This window comes from Trichomonas vaginalis, chromosome II, assembly GCF_026262505.1.
Source record: "Trichomonas vaginalis G3 chromosome II, whole genome shotgun sequence".
In the NCBI taxonomy this organism is placed as follows: Eukaryota; Parabasalia; order Trichomonadida; family Trichomonadidae; genus Trichomonas; species Trichomonas vaginalis.
The window spans coordinates 21,000,994-21,020,551 of NC_067204.1; the positions used below are offsets into that span (position 1 = coordinate 21,000,994).

Below are 19,558 nucleotides of genomic sequence, written 5' to 3' on the forward strand. Positions count from 1 at the left end.
CTATGTCCTCTTTGAAAACATTTGTATAGTTAAGATATAAAACTTTTGACATAAGTGTTTCAATGTCATGAACTCTTATAGAACCACTATATAATAGTCTAGCAGATATACTATCCCAGTCTATATATTCTGCTTTTTTCAAAACCTCTCTCACAATATTTTTGTTATCTAATGGTATACGTTCCATCTTACCTATAGGTATCTTTTCTTTTAACTCTTTCAATATATTGTTTGTGTCTGGAATATGTTTGAGACGGTTCATATAGTTGTCGAAGTCATTGCATATAATCTTTGAGTCTGGGAATATTGTATGACATAAATGGGATATATAGAAACTTCCACCGAACAAATCTACAAATGTTAGACCATTCGGTAGTTTCTTAAGTTGTCTCAATATAATATCTTTACATCTACTCTTATTTCCAAAGAACGGTAACGGTGGTTTTGTAAAATTCATTTATATATAATAATAAAAATGTTTTTACCCGAAAAGTGACAGAAAAGTGACAAACATGAAAACATATATAATTTGTGAAAAGTGACACATTATATAATGTTTTCGACCCAGAAGACTAACAATTTTCCGAATAAAAACTTCATTTATTTATTGTCGTGGGAAGTATCTCAATTCCTTCAAAAAAATTGAAAAACTATTTAATTTTAAAAATATAATACTTTTAATTAGTTAATTAATTGGAGATATTTTTAAAAAATCACTTTTGATAATACTTTTGAGAACTTTAATTAAAAAAATATATTCAAAAATATCCAGGATATCAAGAGGGAATTGTTCCTTATGAGGTATATAGTTATGATGTATACCTCATAAGGAACAATTCCCTCCTTAAAACGAGAAAACTTGTTCGAAATTGTTTATCATTTCGAACAAGTTTTCTCGTTTTTAATAAGAAACTAAAGGCTATGAGGCACTGATTATATATTAGTGCCTCACAGCCTTTAGTTTCTAATAGATAGCTGGGAAACTTTCTCCAAATGATAAGTTATTCAGAGAAAGTTTCCCAGCTATCAAGAGGGAATTGTTCCTTATGAGGTATATAGTTATGATGTATACCTCATACGGAACAATTCCCTCCTTAAAATCGTAGACATTTTTATACTTATTAATCAACCATTCAAAATCATATTCTCTGAAAAGTTATTTTATTAAAAATTTAGAATTTTAATAAATATAGAGTTTGAATTTCATACAATACCTATATATTTTCAATACTGGAATTTGAAAACCATTCTCAAAAGTTCTCAGAAAACCTTTTTTTCATTAATTTTAAGAAATCTGAGTATTAAATTAAGTGATAAATTCGTTTGACACTACTTTAATTTTTAAATTCAAAAAATTATATGTGCTTCTTAAAATGACTCAAAAAAATTTTATTATAAAATAATATATAATATTAAAAATCCCACAACATTTTTTTACTTTACATAATCGTACTTCCTCGACGATTAATTTCCACTCAATTTCTATCGTTGACCGAACTTAGCATGCAACAATTACAGTAAACATTATAGTTAAAATAGCTAATTGTATTCTAATAATTGTAAAAATGGTTTTATAGTTTGAATTATTAAGTGATTCAGCAAATAGAGATATGATTTTCTAAAATAAGATTGTAAAAGAGTATTTATACATATGTGCAGATATATTTTCAAAATATATCTTACAGTGTGCATAAAAAATGATGAGATATTTTATTATCAATATTTTGTTTTAGAAAACTAATAACAAATTTAATCATTTATGTTATTTTTGTGTTATTATCAGTAGAGAGTGAAGACAGCAAACAGCCCTTGGGCTGACAGGCTATTAAATACTATAAAATCGAATTTAAAAAAAAAAAAAAAAAAAAAAAAAAAGGTAGTGGGGCTTCCAGGCACTTCGTGCCTTCTAGCCCTGAAGATGTTTAGTATAAATGAAGTTTTTATTCGGAGGGCTTCCAGCCCATAAGAAATTTTGCCCAAGACCCAAGAGGAGGACCGAACCCCAGCCGACCAGCCGTTGACTTTTTTGTCATGATTTCATCGTAAATGTTTTGTCAAGACTTCTTCGTAATGAGCGTAAAGGACCCAAAAATAATGTTTATGTTAGAATGTTAGATCTAACACGTTTTCTAACATGTTTTCTAACATCGTAGAAAACTCATGAATTTTCATGAATTTTCATGATTTCATCGTAAATGTTTTGACAAAACATAGACAAGAAAGTTTTGACAAAACATAGACAAGAAAGTTTTGACAAAACATAGACAAGAAAGTTTTGACAAAACATAGACAAGAAAGTTTTGACAAAACATAGACAAGAAAGTTTTGACAAAACATAGACAAGAAAGTTTTGACAAAACATAGACAAGAAAGTTTTGACAAAACATATACGATGAAGTTTGACAAAACATATACGATGAAGTTTGACAAAACATTGACGATGAAGAAGTCTTGACAAAACATATACGAAGAAATCATGAGTTTTCTACGATGTTAGAAAACATGTTAGAAAACATGTTAGATCTAACATTCTAACATAAAATATATTTTTGCTGTAAATTTCATGAAATTTCATGAGTTTTGTGTGTTTTAGACCATGTTAGAAAACGTGTTAGAAAAGGTGTTAGATCTAACATGCTAACATAAAATATATTTTTGTCTGATTTACACTCATTACGAAGAAGTCTTGACAAAACATTTACGATGAAATCATGACAAGATAGAATATGAGATAGGACGGTTATTTTACAAAACTGACAACACTTTGACCGAGTAGTTTTTTGTGCTGAACAAAAAGTGTCATATAAACATCTGTCAAAAACCGTTTTTTACTTCACTTAAAATGCCACGTAAGCTACGTAAGAATATACGTAAGAGGAAGAGAGCATTGAAACATCCAATAGTAAAACTGACACCACAACAACAGTTGCAACAACAAATTATGAATGACCCCACTATGTTGCAACAAATGTCAAGCAACCCTATGCTTTTAAACCGAGTTATTGGTGCACAGAGTGGAGGTTTAAGAGCGGCACTTTTAGCGAAAATGGCAGGCTATGGTGGAGCTGCAGACGGAACAGCTTATAACCCTCAAAGTCAAATGAATTTGAGTTCACTCAAAAATCAAATAACAGATGTCAAAAAGTCAAACATAGACATACAGAAACAAATAAGTGAAAACGAAAAGAAACTAGAATATGACAGACACACAAAGAAACTCAATGAGTTAAACGTAGAGAAAAAGAAGAAAGAAGAACAACTGAAAGAACTAAGTACAGAGGAATATGCGAAAAAAGTGTCAGAAAAAGCAGCAGAAGTAGCAAAAATGGAACAAGATGTTATAAATTTGAAAAACCATACTACTCAATATAAAGTACTGAAAGATGAAGAGATAAAACAAAAAGCCCTGAAGACATATATGGATAGCGATGAGTATAAAAAAGAAGTTGAAGCAAATGTAAAGGCAGAAAAACTTTTACAGTTGCAAAACCAAACCGTACAGTATGAAAACTTAGCACAAGAAAGTAAAAATAACGACGCAGCCATGCAAAAGGCAATGAAAAGCGCAGAATATATAAAAGCTAACAATGACTGGTTAGATGCCCAAGCCAACGCTAAAGCAGCCCAACTCATAGGGTCAATAAGGACAAAAATACAAGCGGATGAAGACAGTTCAAATGAAACTTTAACAAATGCTGACTTTAAGAACGCCTTCGAAGCTCTTCATAGTAAGGTGAAACAAGTGAACGACTTCTCATCTGGAAAGAAACTGAAGTCTGAAGGTTTCGACAACGAGTTAAGAGAAGTAGCACAAAATATGACGAAAATAACAGATGCAGCAACGAGACAGGCAGTTCAAAGTGCCTATGACGCCGTTAGAGCAACTGTTGTGGAAAGTCAAGAAAAAGAGTTACAACAGACCAAAACAGACCTAGTAAATGCTTTCTTAAAAACGAAAAGTCAGGTAGGACATTATGCTGCAGATGGAACATATGTGCCAGCTGGTGGAACTTATATACCACCAAAACCTCCAAGAGAAGCACCTGCACCAGGACTACCTAAAACATTTACATCGTCACATGGACACAGACACAAGCATGCACCAAAACCAACACAACAACCAACAGTTCAAAATCCAGCACCACAACAACAACCAGCACAACAACCAACACAAACAGAGCAAGGACATAAAAGAAGTAGAGAACAAGGAAACCAAGAATTCTTAAAAATGCTTAAAGAAGAGTGTGGTTTCCCAGATACTGTTGACTTTAGTGACAGATATAAAGAAGCTATTGGAAAGTTCAAGGATGGAAATACTGACCCGAACCTATTTAGCTTTATGGCTCAGCACCAAAACGGATATAATCTCAAACCTGGAAAATACAAGCTCGCTAAGGGATATGATTTAATAGCATATCATCCAAATGACATGGATGAATTTACTCCGAGATATTTGATGTCAGAGCTAAATGACAATTCAACTTTCGTCATGAAACGCGTAAAAAATAGAGACGGAACGAAAGAACAAAAGCTTATGAATGCGGATGACGTAGATAGGGAAATTGTTAAAAACGGTCTCGGAATATATGAAATGCCAGCAGATGAGGTACAAGAAACTCCACAGGAAGAAATAGTTCAGATACAACCAGACATGGAAGAAATAGTTCAGCAACAACAGCTAGAAGAGCCTGAAGGAAACGAACAAGTCACTCCTTTGGAAACTAACTTCACAGAACTAGATGAAGATTTGGAACAGCCGAAAAATCTTGACCCTCAACAAGAGCATGAGGTGAATATGGAATCTTTCCAAGAGTCTAAGAAAGATTCGGCTGACATAGTAGAAGAATATCGAAAAATGTTTGCCGACATACAAAAGACTCCAACACCAGATGAAAATATTCAGCATAGAATGAAAGTACTGAAAGAAAATGTACACAAATACAACAACCCTTTTTACTTACGAGCATTTAACGTTCAATCTTCGGATGAACTCGGTGAAAATAAAAGGTTAAATTTCAACAAAACATATAGAAATGAAACATTGTTTAAAGTTCATTCAGAACCTAACCAAGATGGAAACAAACCTACTTTTGTTTCTGCAGACGATGGAACTACAATGAGATGGGGTCATAAAGCTAACCCGATAGGTGGTTCATAAACTTACAACCTCAATTCCAAGAAGTTGTAGACGCAATGGAAGCGAATGTGAACGAGATATAGCTGGTATTTTCAGCGCGGCTTTAATGCCATTGAAAGATATGAAACATGCAGATATTTTGGACCAGTATGAAATGAACATGGCTGATGGAAATATAACACCTGACGTTCTAGAACATTTATCTCAAAGAACTACACAGAACCATAGAGATGGTATATTTGGTGAAGAGTTTAGAAAGAAAGTTAGGGAGAGCGAAGGAAGAGAACCTATTGTACATGACCTTGCAAACGAAAGTTTACAAAATGTCATAAAAACTTACTTTGCAGACAATGAACTGAGAAGGGATGAATATTTAAGAAAACTCAAATGGACAGTACCAGATGAAATGTTAGTATTGAAAAACATGTTCCTTGACAAAATAAAACCAACTACAGAAATAAACGACGCAAGACTGAAAGATTGGGTAGAAGCTTTCCCATTCACAAAAGATATAGTTGGTAACATGGAAAGAAAACCAGAATGGCTACAAAAACATATATTTGGAAACGAGCATATTCCATATGGACAGGCACTGTTTGAAGAGCTTGAACCGGAAACTCAGGAAAGAGTCATGCAAACAATACGCGAAGACTCAAATACAGACTATGACAAACTCTTTCTAGGATATAGGTTACCTGAGATGGGCGACCAGAGCCAAAAGGCAAAAAGGACATGGGAAATTTGCAACATACTAGATGAACATAGCAAAGATGCAACAACTTCAAGCAGAGGGCAATGAAGGAAAAAGAAGAGTTAAAAACTCAGTCAGGAAGAAAGTAAAGCTTGTCCACGTGGGTTCTATTATGACATATAAATCCAACTATTCTATATTTTTACTCATATGAAATGTACGCCGCTCAGAATATAACGCCAACAGTTTTGGATGCCATGAACGGAAATGTTTCCGAATGGTATAACGAATGCGACAATGCCATTAGAAGGTCAGAAATAGTTCCTGGAACTTACGAATATACAACTGCTGTTTCTTATGGAAACGTAGGTGAGTTTGGAGAAGGTTCTTCAACAACAGTAGATATTGCTTGCGACAGGTTTCATATTATTTCTATTGACAACTCATTCTTATACGTGGAACAAGACATTGAAATAAAACCTTCTGCCAAGTTGTCTGACAAGAAAGGTTGCAATGGAATTTCTATGTCGGATACCAATATGCTCCAGAAGTTTTCATGGGATATAAGATATATTCTAACTCTGACTTAGTTCAAACAGTAACATGGGCAAACTATGAATGGTTCGCTTTGAGAAACTCAGTACAACCACAAGCTAGAGAACAAACAGACCAGTATGCAACTATTGAGAAAATAAGAAGACTTGACCCTAACGTTCCAGGAGTTTATGTTGACCTTTCTGGACAAAATGCAGCAGCAGTAACCAAAGTAAAATTGAAACTTAGAGTTCCTTTGTCATCTTTCCTCATCTTCAGGTTTTTAAGATACTTGCCAAAAACTGGGCAGGAAAAATTTCTATCGAACTTACTCCAAGCAAAAATAACTTAGTCATTGCACCAACACAAGACCCATTCAGCATTACTGTAGCTGGAACTGGTGGAGCCAAGTTCTGTGACTTTTGCAAAGACAAGTTGACTTAGACTTTGGTTTCTCAAACTCAACACTGAAGTAAACTATTATTTCAATGCTGCTGGAGATGCTTGGGACCCAGTTAAGTTCACATGCGAAAAATTTGAATGCAAGAGAATAGAAAGCAGACTTGCAGTCTATATGTTGGACCCAGATATTTCAAATGCTTTAGCTGCCAAATATATTGCAGTTCCACTTATGTTCCCTATACACCAAATATCTGTCAAAGACTTTGCAGGTGAAGTTGGAAACCAAAGTGCTGACCCAGGTGCAAGAACAGATATTGCCTTAACAACTGCAATGAAACACGCAGATACTATGTTTGTACTGTTCAGACGAACTATAAATGACTATTCTTGTTTCTACAACCCCGGTATTAATATATATAAACATAGATGGCAAATATTATCCAAGAGAAGAATATTCCACAGTTGAGGATATGAGGTCATACAACTTGACATTAGATGCTATGAACTTTAACAACAACTTCACAACAACCATTAACCCTGAAATGCAAAGTTCTATTATGCCATATGTGAAGTATGGACCCATACAGGAGGTCAAAAAACTCAATATACAAATGGAGACCGTTCAAACTTTTGGCTTGGCATTCCATTTGCTGACTCAGAAGACTTTATGGGTGGTATTTCAACTGTTGGTACTGTACAAATACAATATACTGGTGACAGAGACGGTCCAGATGAATTGAGAGCAAAGAAGTTTACAAAACCAATAGCACTTTTCACGGAAGATGCTCTTTTGAAGATTCGTTCGATGAAACCTGCTGGGCTCCTCAGATTGGTATAACGACAGCTTCCATCGAGCAGATTTTGGCAGCAGGTCAGTAAGTTGTTCTTGAACTGACTTCTCTCCGTCAAATATTGACAGTACGCCAGTTTTGACATAATATTGTATTATAAACTTTCCTTTAGAAATATCGGTCAGTTTTGTTGTTATATTTTTGTCTGCTTCAAGAACTTTCACCATTTCGGTTATACCAACTTTCTTTGCTTTATGAAAATATTTTGGTTCAGCAAAGACTGCTATTCTATAACATTTTCCATTGTTTGTATAAAGAACTATTCTGTCAATGTATTTGTATTGTTTGTGTGTGTAAACTTTGTTCTGCTTCAATTCGAAGAGATACTCAAATACGTCCATATTTTTATTCGAAGTAAAATGTCATTTCCGAAAAATAGAAGCGTAAGTGTTTCAAAAGGTTTAATGGCGGTGGCAGATGTGAAGTTAAATTCACCAACTCAAACAAACAGTCAAAGTGTTGTTGTCAATGTCAAAGAAAGAGATGTTGAAGTGGGGAAACCATACGAAGACGAAGATGGTATAACAATAGTTCTGTAAAAGAAACAACCAACATATCCTGAAGTTAGCAGAGATTTAAGTTCTGTTGCAGATATTCGAAACGACTACATGCAACTGAAAGACAAACTTAAAACTCAGGAGAAGATTGTCAAGCTTTAGGTATAATGTTAAACTTGGTTGAGCACAACCCTGTAAAGTGAATCATATGTCATCGCACCTCATGAAATTTTGAAAGAACTATTGAAACTTTTTGACAGAGGCAGACGATATAAACATCAAAGAAATAGAACCCGACATTAGTTGCTGTGGTGTTTCATATAATGCCATTGACAAGATATACGTTTATGAAAGGAGGTGAAACGTTGAACTTAAAATATAGTTTCCCAGACGTCATAAAAATATTTGACGACCACAACATTTCATTAAAATTTATTTGCTAAGTAAAATGTCAAAACTTCTTGAAAGATGTTTGAAGAAAAATAATTGACTTTATTTCATGTAAAGGACTTTACACACTTTTGAACGATATGAAAGACCCTGTTTTGTTTGTTCGTGTAGACAAGGAAAGTTCTATGTCTTTACAAAATATTTGAACTTCTTAGACAGAGAACTTCAAGAAACCCATGTGAAAGTTTAGATGAAGTTCTTCTCCACTTTCAGAAAAACTTTTAAATATATGTAAATGGCAGAAGACATAATGGTTTATACTATTACGACTAAAAACCCTGAGTCATATAATTCTATAACAACAAACTTACAAGTCCTCAAGGACGATATTGTAAACTAACCTTAAACACAAGACGACTAAAGCCTGTTTTGCTCTTTTGACACCAGAAGACTTTATTGTTGTGAATGGTAAAAAATACTCCTTTGAAGATACTTACTCAGATATACCACCAACAGGTTTTGTTGACTTATTTAATACTTTAAGGAGGATGTAACATGTGCTGCAACTAGAGCAGGTTTCATTATGTTTGGATGTCCGACTGAGTTTAGTATAAACGATATGAGCTATAATAACAAAACTTATATCTGGTTTTTACTACCAACAGTTTCCTATAACAGGAAAGGTGTCATACAAGGTCTATCTGTTCCATTGACTTTAAGTACACCTATTTTATATATTGTTTCAAACTTAGGTTCAAAGTGCTATTCAAATGTTGACAGAAACTAACTATGACCAAAAGATACTTATGCGTATAAAACAATACTTTCTCTGCTGGTTTGCCTATTGTTCATTCGAATGCAGAATTTTCAACCTTAGTGAACTCAAACACATTGGCAAGTATAACGTTGACATTAGTTGACGCAAACTTTGTTCCTGTAAAACTTTTATGTCCTATGTATTTGTCAATGACGGCAGAAAGTTTCGAATTGGAAGATGCAACTGGTGAAAGTATTGTATTACAAGAACAACTTCAACAACAAATAGCTCAAGAACAACAAATGCAACAAATGCAACAACAAAGTCAAGAATAAAATAATATTTTTTTTTATTTTTATAAAAATGTACAGAATAGATGTTTCAGATTTTTATGACTTCCAAGCATTCAGAAATATGTGTCCATTTAGAGACTATAACAAAGCAGTCGAGAATTTGAAACGTTTAGTCATTTATGTTGACTCTGCCCCAGAATGTTATGTTATGAAAGAATGGGATGTTGTCTTTAACAAACCAAGAGCAACAATAGTTTCAGAACAAGAATGTAGACAGAAACTTAAGAAAATAAAAGTCGTACAAGTTGGTATGAAGATGTTAGATGCTTGGGATATCTTATTGTCAAAGTTAGAAGATTTTTCAGTTCGAGGTATAAAGTTTTATACACCTTCTCCAAACTTCTATTCTATCTTCACTGGATATAAATATGAACAAGTAGAATGGAAACACAGTATTATAGAAGCTTGGTTAGACCATGTCAAAGAAATTATATGCAATGGAAACGAAAGAGTCTATGAGTATATCTTATGTTGGTTTGCAAACATCTTACAACATCCAAGTGCTAAGAATGAAACTGCTCTCATTATAATTGGAAAACAAGGAACAGGTAAGAACACATTCTTTACAGATATTTTGTGCAAACTGTTAGAGGGCTATTCGAACCCGAATATGACAAACTTAGAAAACATCTGTGGCAAGTTTAACTCCTCAATAGAGAATATGAAACTTATAGTTTGCAATGAACTTCAAAGTATAGATACACAAAAGTTTTGAACTCAGATGCTTTGAAGAGTCTTATAACAGACAAAGTTGGAGTTGTTGAAAGAAAATATAAAGACCAAGAGTTTGTGAAAATGTTGCAAACTTCATTATGGTTTCAAACAATTCTGTTCCGATGAAGTTAGAAAGTTCTGACAGAAGATATGTAGTTGTCAGAACGTCAGAAGCTCATATGCAAGATACAGAATATTTTGACGACTTAGCAGAAACTTTGACATCTGACTTTTACAACCACTTGTTCTCATATTTTATGACATTAGATATTTCTAAGTTCAATCCAAGACAAATTCCATATACCGAAGAGAGACAAACATTGTTAGAAGCAAACAAGAGTGTATATGAACTGTTCATAGAAGAAAGCAACTTTGAGTGTTTAGATGAAAGGTCATTGTACGATGAATATAAACAATATTGTCAAGAGTATGGTTATATGGCAGCGTCTAAACGAACATTCTTGGCAAATGTCAAAAATCTTTTAGATGTTCAGAACGGCGTATATACAAAGAAAAATTTTTCTGAGTAAATTTTAAAAATATTTTTTTTATCCGATAGAAAAGATGACAGAAAAATTAACTTTTTACATAGCGCCAGACCCTTCTTGCCCACATCTTTTTAGCCACAATATATAGACATAGAACTAAATAGAGAAAGCGAAATTCTACAAACAGAAGAAACATATAGAGACCTAGATAACGAAAATAGATATGCGCTGTTCTGGTTAGGCTGTCCTTATGAAATGTATGAAAAAAAGGCTTTATATGAAGAATATAGAAAATATTGTTATGAAAACGATATAAGACCAAGCTCTAGAGAAAAATTCTATGCTGGTATAAAACATCTTTTCGAAGTTCGGAATGGCAAATATAGAAAGAAAATAATTTTTCTGAGTAAATTTTAAAAAAATATTTTTTTATCCGATAGAAAAGATGGCAAAATTCATCTCAGTAAATAAGTACATGACAGAAGTCAAAGAAGAACTAGACCCATTCGCATATTTGAATGTTTACTTCTACCATTTTGAAAAGTCTTCATTTGACAAAGTTTGGAACATCGAACCAGTTAAGTTTGCTATTGTGACTAAAAATGGTGCGAAATTTGAAGACTTAGACATAGAAGGTTTGTTAACAGTCAAAGAAAATTTTGACAGAAAGTTCTCAAACTTGAAGAAGGTAAAGCATACAAACTTGTTATACCTTATGAACCAAAGAAGGCAGACGACTATGAATATTATGAGTCTAAGATAGTGAAGTTCAAGTAAATTGGGTAAAAAGATTTTTAGAGTCTAAGCCAGTGTTTGCCCCTAAAGAGGAAGAGAACATTGACATTGACCCAGAAAATGTTCTAAAATAAAATTTTATTTTTACATGTCATATCTCACCTTCTCTGGAACTGGTTCAGGTTCTTTCTTCTCTTCTACTTTCTTTTCTTTCTTTTCTTTCTTTTCTCTCTTCTTCTTCTTTTCTGGTGGAGTTATGTCAAATTTCTCAGAACCATATTTATGTAAAAGTTCTTTGTCCTTTAATAGCTCTTCTATTCTGTTTTCTATTTCATCTTCAAGAACAGCGCATGTGTCTTCTTTGCATTCTAAGAACTTTTGTTGGACTTCATCTTTCCAAGAGGCGTCATCTCTGTCAACAAGTCTGTCATTGACAAATTTTAAGACTTCTCTGCTTAATGTTTTATGGTTCTTGTCATATTCCCAGAAACAGAACTTTAGAACAAATTCACCTTTCTTGTTTACACTATGTAAGATTTTATGGTCGACAGATGTTTTGCTGTCAAAAAGTTTGTCTCGAATATAGATAGCGAAATCGCTAGACATTTTCAAAAAGATAAAAATTTTAATTTTTCTAAAAATATGTTAGAAAAAAAGTTTGCTGACATTGACAAGAAATTTGAGAATGTTTTAAATAAGAACAAGAGGAAGTTAGAAAATGCTCAGATAAAACCCATACATGACAAGTTCTTATTTGCTCAGAATGGTATAACAGGTCTAATTGCACCACCTGGGTCGGGTAAGACTTTCACTTATCTTAAAATGGCTGCACAACAACAAGACTAGATGAGAAGAACCCATTCTATGAGTTAGTTGTTATTGTAGTACTTCTGGTCAATTTGACCAAACCGTCATTCGTTCAAAAATATTATAAAGAGTCTAAGTTAGTATGTATAAAGGATACTGAGTTGTTAGATTGGATAAAGAAGTACCAAAGAAGAGTTTTGAAGTATAATGCTATAAATGAGTATATAAATTCGAAGTTTAAAGACCCAAATGAGGAAATGCAGAGAATATTAGAGAAGAAACACTTCAGAAAAACAGAAAGAGATAGAATACATTTCGAAGAAATTGCAATCTTACGATTGGAAAACGTACCCTCATAGATGTCTTCTTATCTTAGATGATTTCGCCTCTCATCCTTTGTTAAAGAATAGAGAACAAGATATGTGTCGAATTCTTAAGAAGCTCAGACACTTTAACATCTCAGTCGTAATATGTGTACAGACAGCAAAGAGTTTTAAGTAAGGATTGTAAAGGAATACTTACTGACATTGTACTTTTCCCAGGATTGTCCGAAGACGATTTCATGGAACTTATGAAAGAGTCCATGGCAGGTAAGTTTGACAGACATGAACTATGGGAGAAGTATAAAGTCATACAAGACCCTCATACTTCTTTCAGAATTCATATCTACGCAAACAAAGTTCAAATTGTAAAAAGTCAAGCTTGAAAAATAAAGAGTTCATTTACTCTGCTTGTTTGAAGTTGTCAAAATACTCTGTTATTTTTTCTTTCAGTAGCGGTAAGTCTCTTTGAAGGTAAGTATTGTACAACCTTTCATATCATAGTGTGTTTGAGGTAACGTATCTTGAACTATTTGTTTCACATCTTCATTTGGGGTCATTGAAATCGGTAAGTTTTCACGATAGAACCAATTTCTGTCAGATTTGTAAATCTTAGCAAGGTCGTAAAAGCTTTTGTTGTTTCTTCTGACTAAATGCAACATAACCATATCTCTGTCTTCTTCATTTTCCATCTCTTCAGTATAAATCATATACTTATAGTTCTTTTCCTTTCCTTTTGGTACCGAACGTGGTATTCTTTTCTGTATGTTTTTGTCTTTTGCTTCAATGACTTCATCTTTTGCTTCAAGCTTGTTCTCTAGCTCTTCACGTTCTTGTCTATGAATTTCGTCAAGAAGTCTGTAAATATACCAAGCATAACGAGGCGAAGCCCACATTGCAACAGCATTTACAAGAAGTCTATGTACATAATATCCTCTCAAACCGTTTGGCAATTTTTCACGATTTTCATAGAGTTTTGGCGACTGGGGTTTTTTACCTACTCGCTGTTCTTCACGCTTTTCATAGAGTTTTGGCGACTGCGGTTTTTCTCGTAGTCGCTGTTCTTCACTGTTTTCAGAAAAAAGTATGTCTCGCTGTGCTTCGCTCAAAAGTTCTTGTGTGCTTTGGTTCCTAAACCAGTCTTGTGGTTTCTTAGTATCTGGAGCAAAACATGCTGTCAAAATACTTTGCATTTGGTACATGTCATCTTTGACCGAACGAATGAGACGTAACTGTTTGTTATACTGTATGTACTCGTATTCTTCATTTATAGCTTCATGGACTATAACTGTTGTTGTGTTCTCTGTTGTTGACATATCTGTCTTTACATACAAAATAAAAAAATAAAAAAATAAAAAAAAATAAAATTAGCGTTATTTTCTATCTTGTATAAAAGACCAAAAATAAACGCTTTACATGTATTTTTCAGCAACTTCGTCAAATAATTTTATAGCACTATCTATCTCATCTACTTCAAACGTTTCTTTACCTTTTATGGGAGCACCATACATTTTCTCAAACTTTTCAAGTAGTTCTGTTTCAGCAGCTCTCATATCGTTAACAAACGCAACCTTAACTCTATTGACTGTAGAGTCATATCTTTGAGTTATATTAAATGTTCTTCCTATCTTATATCTCTTTGTATTGAAGTCCTTCGGTTTCTGAACGATATAAAGTAAGCCTTCACTGCAACGTTCAGTATCGAACGAACCATATGTTATGAAATTATATCCAACAACTGGGTCTAACCATAACAAAACTATTGGTATAAGACTTTTGTCAATGAGATATGCTGCAGTTCCATAGAATCTTACCGATATCATAAGCTCAGGATTTCTTGTCAAAATTTTCTGAGTAGAAGCAATTCTAACCCAGTCGTGGGATGTTTTCTTTTCAGATAGTGTTAAAATGTCTGACAAAGAATATTTTTTGTATTTCTTTGAGTATCTTACGTTTAAATCACCAATTCTAACCACTTTGGTGTCATTGTCTATCTTTCTAACTGTTTCAAACTCAATGTTTAACATTTCCTGTTCTTACATACAAAATAAAAAAATTTTTTTTAAAAAAACTAACTTTATTTTTTCTATCTTAAGGAAATTCATGATTTTCATACGGAATCTCTACCCTCGGTTTTCCTCGGGTAGCAAACATATGAGGAAATTCATGAAATTTGGTCATTTTTCAGTAAAAATAATGTTTATGTTAGAATGTTAGATCTAACATGTTTTCTAACACGTTTTCTAACATGGTCTAAAACACACAAAACTCATGAAATTTCATACGGAATTCAGTAAAAATAATGTTTATGTTAGCATGTTAGATCTAACATGTTTTCTAACACGTTTTCTAACATAACTATTTACAAGCGTTTTACATGGTATATGTTGCGATGGTTCATGACTCTAAACAGTTTTGTAGCTTCTATTTCTTCGCTGAGGATATCGAATGTTTTAACTATGCCGAAAGTCTCTTTATATTTCTTCTTGACGTCAGACAGAAGGAAATCTTCTGCTGTTGGATAGTTTTTGTTCAGAAATGCTAACATGTCCATTTTATCTTCTGCTGGCTTTTCTGCTTCTTTCTTTAAATCTGCATAGTCGTTTCTCATTCTTTCTATCTCTTTGACGGAGTAGTTATATTTCCTCATTGCTGCCTTACATTTTGAACATTGCGGGTTCATTTTAGCATTGTACATTGAAACCTTACCTGCTAAAACAACTAAAGCGTCAATGGTTTTCTTTAACTCAAACATAGCGGGTCTTATTTGTTCGTTCCATACCTTACCCCTACTATCTTTATCTCTTATTTCCCAAACACATTTTGCAACTAATGAAACAAAGTTGTCGTAGGTCTTAAACTCCCCAGATTTATATATGTCAGAAACATTCTTATATACCATATCGCAATCTTTGTCCATAACCTTATGGTTGCAATGAAATCCTAGAAACTCATAGTTTACCTTACGTATGAACTTCTTAATTTCTACCGAGTCAGTTGCTTTGACTTCTATTTCGTCAAATTCGGGAATGGTTAGTTTTTGTTGTTGGATTTCAGGCAATTTGGGTAAATGGTCAATAATGTCCTGCATTTCATAAAGATACTGTTCATTTGTTTCATCTTTCGCACTACAGTTTAAATTAGATGTTAAAAGTTCTTGCTTTATCTTCTGGATTTTTGTTTCAAAAGTATATGAAGAAGGAATGAAGCTTTTCATCTCTACCAACATTGACGTAGGATTCATGACTAACGAGTTTGGTGCTGTAGTTGCTAACATGTTCTTACAATAAAAATAAAAAATATTTTTTTTAAAAAACTAACTTTATTTTTTATGTTTTTTGTGAAAGTGTCAAAATTCATGAATTTCGAGAGTTTTCTACGATGTTAGAAAACGTGTTAGAAAACATGTTAGATCTAACATTCTAACATAAACATTATTTTTGGGTCTTTTACGCTCATTACGATGAAGAAGTTTCGACAAAACATTTACGATGAAGAAGTCTCAACAAAACATTTACGATGAAGTTTCGACAAAACATTTACGAAGAAGTCTTGACAAAACATTTACGATGAAATTCATGAAAATTCATGACAAATTCATGAGGGTAGAAAACAGGTTAGAAAACGGGTGCGATCTAACATGCTAACATAAACATTATTTTTACTGAATTTAGCAACAACTTTCTCTCAATTGGAGCTGTGGCATACTCTTTGCGTAAGCGGTTCAGACCTTCTTCGAACTCTTGGTCTCTCTTCGATTTGGATTGAGGTGGAAATTGGTAGTAATTTGGATTGAGATTGGAATTGCTGGAACTGAGGTGCAGGGGTTGGTGCTTTCGGTTCTTCTGGATTGAGATTGGACTCGGTTGGTGGGACGTCGGACATTCGTTGGTGGCTTAACCGTCGGACCACAACGATAAAAATCTCTGCTACTAGCAGTACTGCTACTGACAGTAGCAGTACTTTTTCTGACAGTAGCAGTACTTTTACTGACAGTAGCAGTACTTTTACTGACAGTAGCAGTACTTTTTCTGACAGTAGCAGTACTTTTTCTGACAGTAGCAGTACTTTTTCTGACAGTAGCAGTACTTTTACTGACAGTAGCAGTACTTTATCGTCGAAAACCCTCTCAAATTTTCCTTTTTACTGCTCGTAGCAGTACTTTTACTGCTCCTAGCAGTACTTTTACTGCTCCTAGCAGTACTGCTACTGACAGTAGCAGTACTTTTACTGACAGTAGCAGTACTTTTTCTGACAGTAGCAGTACTTTTTCTGACAGTAGCAATGGACAACATCGAGCCATTAGATGAGGCAATTTACCTAATTTAAATTAACGACTGCGTAAAAGACTACTTGCGCAAGGTCATGAAGCCCAAGGTCAAGTTCACCACTATTTCTGGAAGGGCTGCCTTGACTCTCGAGATTTCGACTGGAATTCCAATTCAAATACCAGACGGGACAGCCTTCGACGACATAAAGGAGATGAAGAAAGAAGCCATTATAAAGTTCTTTGCCAAACGTCCTTGGATACAACTTCCAAACAGAGAGAGTCCAATTCCACGAATTATACAAATTCTCAGAGCACTATTCCACTTCTCGGGTCAGCCGTTCTACATAACCTCAGAAGGCGACATCCAACCAGTTCAGTAAACATCTCATTTTAACTCACTTTTTTTCTATCTTAAGGAAATTCATGAAAATTCAACGGGTGAAAAAAAGGTGAGAAAACAGGTGAGATGTCACCACTTCACCTAAAATATATTTTTGCCGAAAAAAATGGTTCATTTACTCACAATATTTTTGTACAAAACGACCCCAAACTTTTAACTTCTTTTCTGCAGCTTCTAATGCTATCTTAGCGAGTTCATATTCTCTAAATTCTCTCTTTAAATCTTCTTGTTCCCATTGGTCGAGTTCGTATGGCGAGTCTCTATAACCAGAACATATCTCACGTTCATGTTCTATTTGTTTTTCATGCATTTTTCTAACTTCTTCTTCGAACAAAGGTTTTGCATTCTCTACTGTATCTTCAAGTTCTTCTTCATCTAATTTCTCATGAACTTTCTTGTCTATGGAGTCCAAAATTTTTCCAACTGCTATACAATATTTTGGAGAAGCCCACATTGCTATATAGTTTACAAGTCTTGGGTCTACATACATTCCTCTAACCTGTTTGATTTCATCAGGAATTCCTGCATGAATTTTGTATAAAAAGCAACCCGCTGTTTTCCGCGGGTTGGTATATTCTTCACAAAATGCCTCAAAATACTCTTCCCAGGACTTATTTTTCCAACAACCTTCTAAAGTCTTTCCTAAACTGCTGACACATCTTTGTTGCATTTATATAACCATCCATGTCTCTACGTAAGACTTCAATACCGTTGTAAGTGCCTTTTGTGAATGTTTCGCCATTAGATTTGTTCGTGAACGTTTTTGCTTCGACTGACATTTCTGTTCTTACAATAAAAATAAAAAATATTTTTTGGTGGGACGTGGGACATTCGTTTGTGGCTTAACCGTCGGACCACAAACGATAAAAATCTCGACAAAACATATACGATGAAGAAGTCTCAACAAAACATTTACGATGAAGTCTTAACAAAAAATATACGATGAAATCTATTTCCTGTGTTGTTGTCAAAATGTCATGTTGTCACACTTTTTCAGAGAAGTTAAAATGACCGAGTGACCGAGTGACCTGGTCGCCTAAAATATATTTTTTTCTATCTTAAGGAAATTCATGAAAATTCACCTGTTGAACTTTGTATAAAAAGCAACCCGCTGTTTTCCGCGGGTTGGTATATTCTTCACAAAATGCTTGTTTTGAGGTCAAGCCACTTTTGGCTCCACCTCTTTTTTCAACCAAAATATATTTTTGTCGAATTCAGCACAAAATTCATGAGTTTTCTACGATGTTAGAAAACATGTTAGAAAACGTGTTAGATCTAACATGCTAACATAAACATTATTTTTCAATACTTTTTCAGCACTTTTCCGTAGTTATATATGAAAGACAATTCGAGATAAAAGTCATAGTACAATGGAATAATATGCTGCACACCGTTTGTTGTGAACCAAACTTGAAAGTCAGAGAAACTGTTACTGGGTGGTTCGTAGAATTTAGAAGCAAAGTCATAAAAGTCCTTACCAATACATAGAAAACTATTGTTGCTTGAACTGAAACTTGCATGACACATAACATTTTGAGGGTCAAACACGTTTCTATAAACTGTCAAATCTGCTGGTGGAAGTATAAATTTAAAAGGACCGTCAGGTGGTAATGGTTCGTTCTGGTTTAGTAACCGAAGAAATTGTGCCCAAGAACGTTTGTCTACTTGCCAAAATAAAAACTGTGTATCTCTTGGAGGGTTAATTTCAATCCTTTGAAATGAAACTGTGGAGTTCATCTTGTCATATTCTAGTTTCAGATAGTACGTTCCGTTTAGCAGAGAGTCGTATTTTTCTTGAAATTCCCAATAATATTTGTTTATTTGAGTTTGAAAGTCATTTAGAGTTTTCTCAAGACTTTCGTCTGAACGAACTGTAAAGATTCTCATTTCGTCAAATCTGTCTATTAGACCATCATCACCTTTATACTGACCGTGAAAATCTACTGCGAACATAAACGCGTTAGTTCTATTTGAAAACAAAACTCTTCTAAATCCTATTGCCTTTGCTTCTGAAGGACTTTGAAGCCAACGAACTGGAAAGTCAAACTTGTATGAACGGGATGAAATTTCTTCATCTGAAACAGTCCTACCGGCATTTGTAAAGATATAGTCTAACGGTTTTGTATCTGCTACTTTTGTTCTTTGTTTTTCAACCTGAAACATTTAATATATGTAAAAATATATTGTTTTAAAATGGTATGCCATTTCATAT

General features: G+C 33.8%; 9 protein-coding genes and 7 pseudogenes across 16 annotated transcripts, besides 2 other annotated features; 10 read left to right on the plus strand and 6 right to left on the minus strand.

Annotated features, from left to right (window-relative positions):
* The first annotated feature begins 779 nt into the window (after positions 1-779).
* Positions 780-1,093: a mobile genetic element.
* A 1,749-nt stretch (positions 1,094-2,842) lies between these two features.
* Positions 2,843-3,173, plus strand: TVAGG3_0582100 (protein of unknown function, DUF4106 family; the record flags this gene model as incomplete). Its single annotated transcript, XM_051239184.1, has 1 exon — positions 2,843-3,173. A coding segment is annotated over one exon (331 nt), but the record flags the coding sequence as incomplete, so codon positions are not given.
* A 245-nt stretch (positions 3,174-3,418) lies between these two features.
* TVAGG3_0582110 (protein of unknown function, DUF4106 family) lies at positions 3,419-4,994 on the plus strand (the record flags this gene model as incomplete). Its single annotated transcript, XM_051239185.1, has 1 exon — positions 3,419-4,994. A coding segment is annotated over one exon (1,576 nt), but the record flags the coding sequence as incomplete, so codon positions are not given.
* A 264-nt stretch (positions 4,995-5,258) lies between these two features.
* Positions 5,259-5,936, plus strand: TVAGG3_0582120 (protein of unknown function, DUF4106 family; the record flags this gene model as incomplete). The annotated part of the gene is made up of 1 exon (XM_051239186.1): positions 5,259-5,936. One exon carries the CDS (start codon positions 5,259-5,261, stop codon positions 5,934-5,936), a length of 678 nt encoding a protein of 225 aa, XP_051097010.1.
* Positions 5,937-6,097: 161 nt separating this feature from the next.
* Positions 6,098-19,558: part of a mobile genetic element that runs on past the window's edge.
* On the plus strand, positions 6,385-7,374 carry TVAGG3_0582140 (annotated as a pseudogene). The gene has a single exon. A coding segment is annotated over exon 1 (990 nt).
* TVAGG3_0582150 lies at positions 8,798-9,594 on the plus strand (annotated as a pseudogene). The gene has a single exon. A coding segment is annotated over exon 1 (797 nt).
* Positions 9,623-10,405, plus strand: TVAGG3_0582160 (annotated as a pseudogene). Its single transcript has one exon. A coding segment is annotated over exon 1 (783 nt).
* Positions 10,506-10,856, plus strand: TVAGG3_0582170 (uncharacterized protein; the record flags this gene model as incomplete). Its single annotated transcript, XM_051239187.1, has 1 exon — positions 10,506-10,856. The coding sequence occupies one exon, from the start codon at positions 10,506-10,508 to the stop codon at positions 10,854-10,856; it is 351 nt and encodes a 116-aa protein (XP_051097011.1).
* Positions 11,260-11,588, plus strand: TVAGG3_0582180 (annotated as a pseudogene). The gene has a single exon. A coding segment is annotated over exon 1 (329 nt).
* On the minus strand, positions 11,694-12,155 carry TVAGG3_0582190 (uncharacterized protein; the record flags this gene model as incomplete). Its single annotated transcript, XM_051239188.1, has 1 exon — positions 11,694-12,155. One exon carries the CDS (start codon positions 12,153-12,155, stop codon positions 11,694-11,696), a length of 462 nt encoding a protein of 153 aa, XP_051097012.1.
* Positions 12,192-13,062, plus strand: TVAGG3_0582200 (annotated as a pseudogene). Its single transcript has one exon. A coding segment is annotated over exon 1 (871 nt).
* Positions 13,079-13,992, minus strand: TVAGG3_0582210 (annotated as a pseudogene). The gene has a single exon. A coding segment is annotated over exon 1 (914 nt).
* TVAGG3_0582220 (organellar and viral DNA polymerase type B) lies at positions 15,039-15,953 on the minus strand (the record flags this gene model as incomplete). Its single annotated transcript, XM_051239189.1, has 1 exon — positions 15,039-15,953. One exon carries the CDS (start codon positions 15,951-15,953, stop codon positions 15,039-15,041), a length of 915 nt encoding a protein of 304 aa, XP_051097013.1.
* TVAGG3_0582230 (uncharacterized protein) lies at positions 16,364-16,561 on the minus strand (the record flags this gene model as incomplete). The annotated part of the gene is made up of 1 exon (XM_051239190.1): positions 16,364-16,561. The coding sequence occupies one exon, from the start codon at positions 16,559-16,561 to the stop codon at positions 16,364-16,366; it is 198 nt and encodes a 65-aa protein (XP_051097014.1).
* TVAGG3_0582240 (uncharacterized protein) lies at positions 17,159-17,326 on the plus strand (the record flags this gene model as incomplete). Its single annotated transcript, XM_051239191.1, has 1 exon — positions 17,159-17,326. The coding sequence occupies one exon, from the start codon at positions 17,159-17,161 to the stop codon at positions 17,324-17,326; it is 168 nt and encodes a 55-aa protein (XP_051097015.1).
* Positions 17,462-18,125, minus strand: TVAGG3_0582250 (annotated as a pseudogene). Its single transcript has one exon. A coding segment is annotated over exon 1 (664 nt).
* On the minus strand, positions 18,649-19,509 carry TVAGG3_0582260 (uncharacterized protein; the record flags this gene model as incomplete). Its single annotated transcript, XM_051239192.1, has 1 exon — positions 18,649-19,509. One exon carries the CDS (start codon positions 19,507-19,509, stop codon positions 18,649-18,651), a length of 861 nt encoding a protein of 286 aa, XP_051097016.1.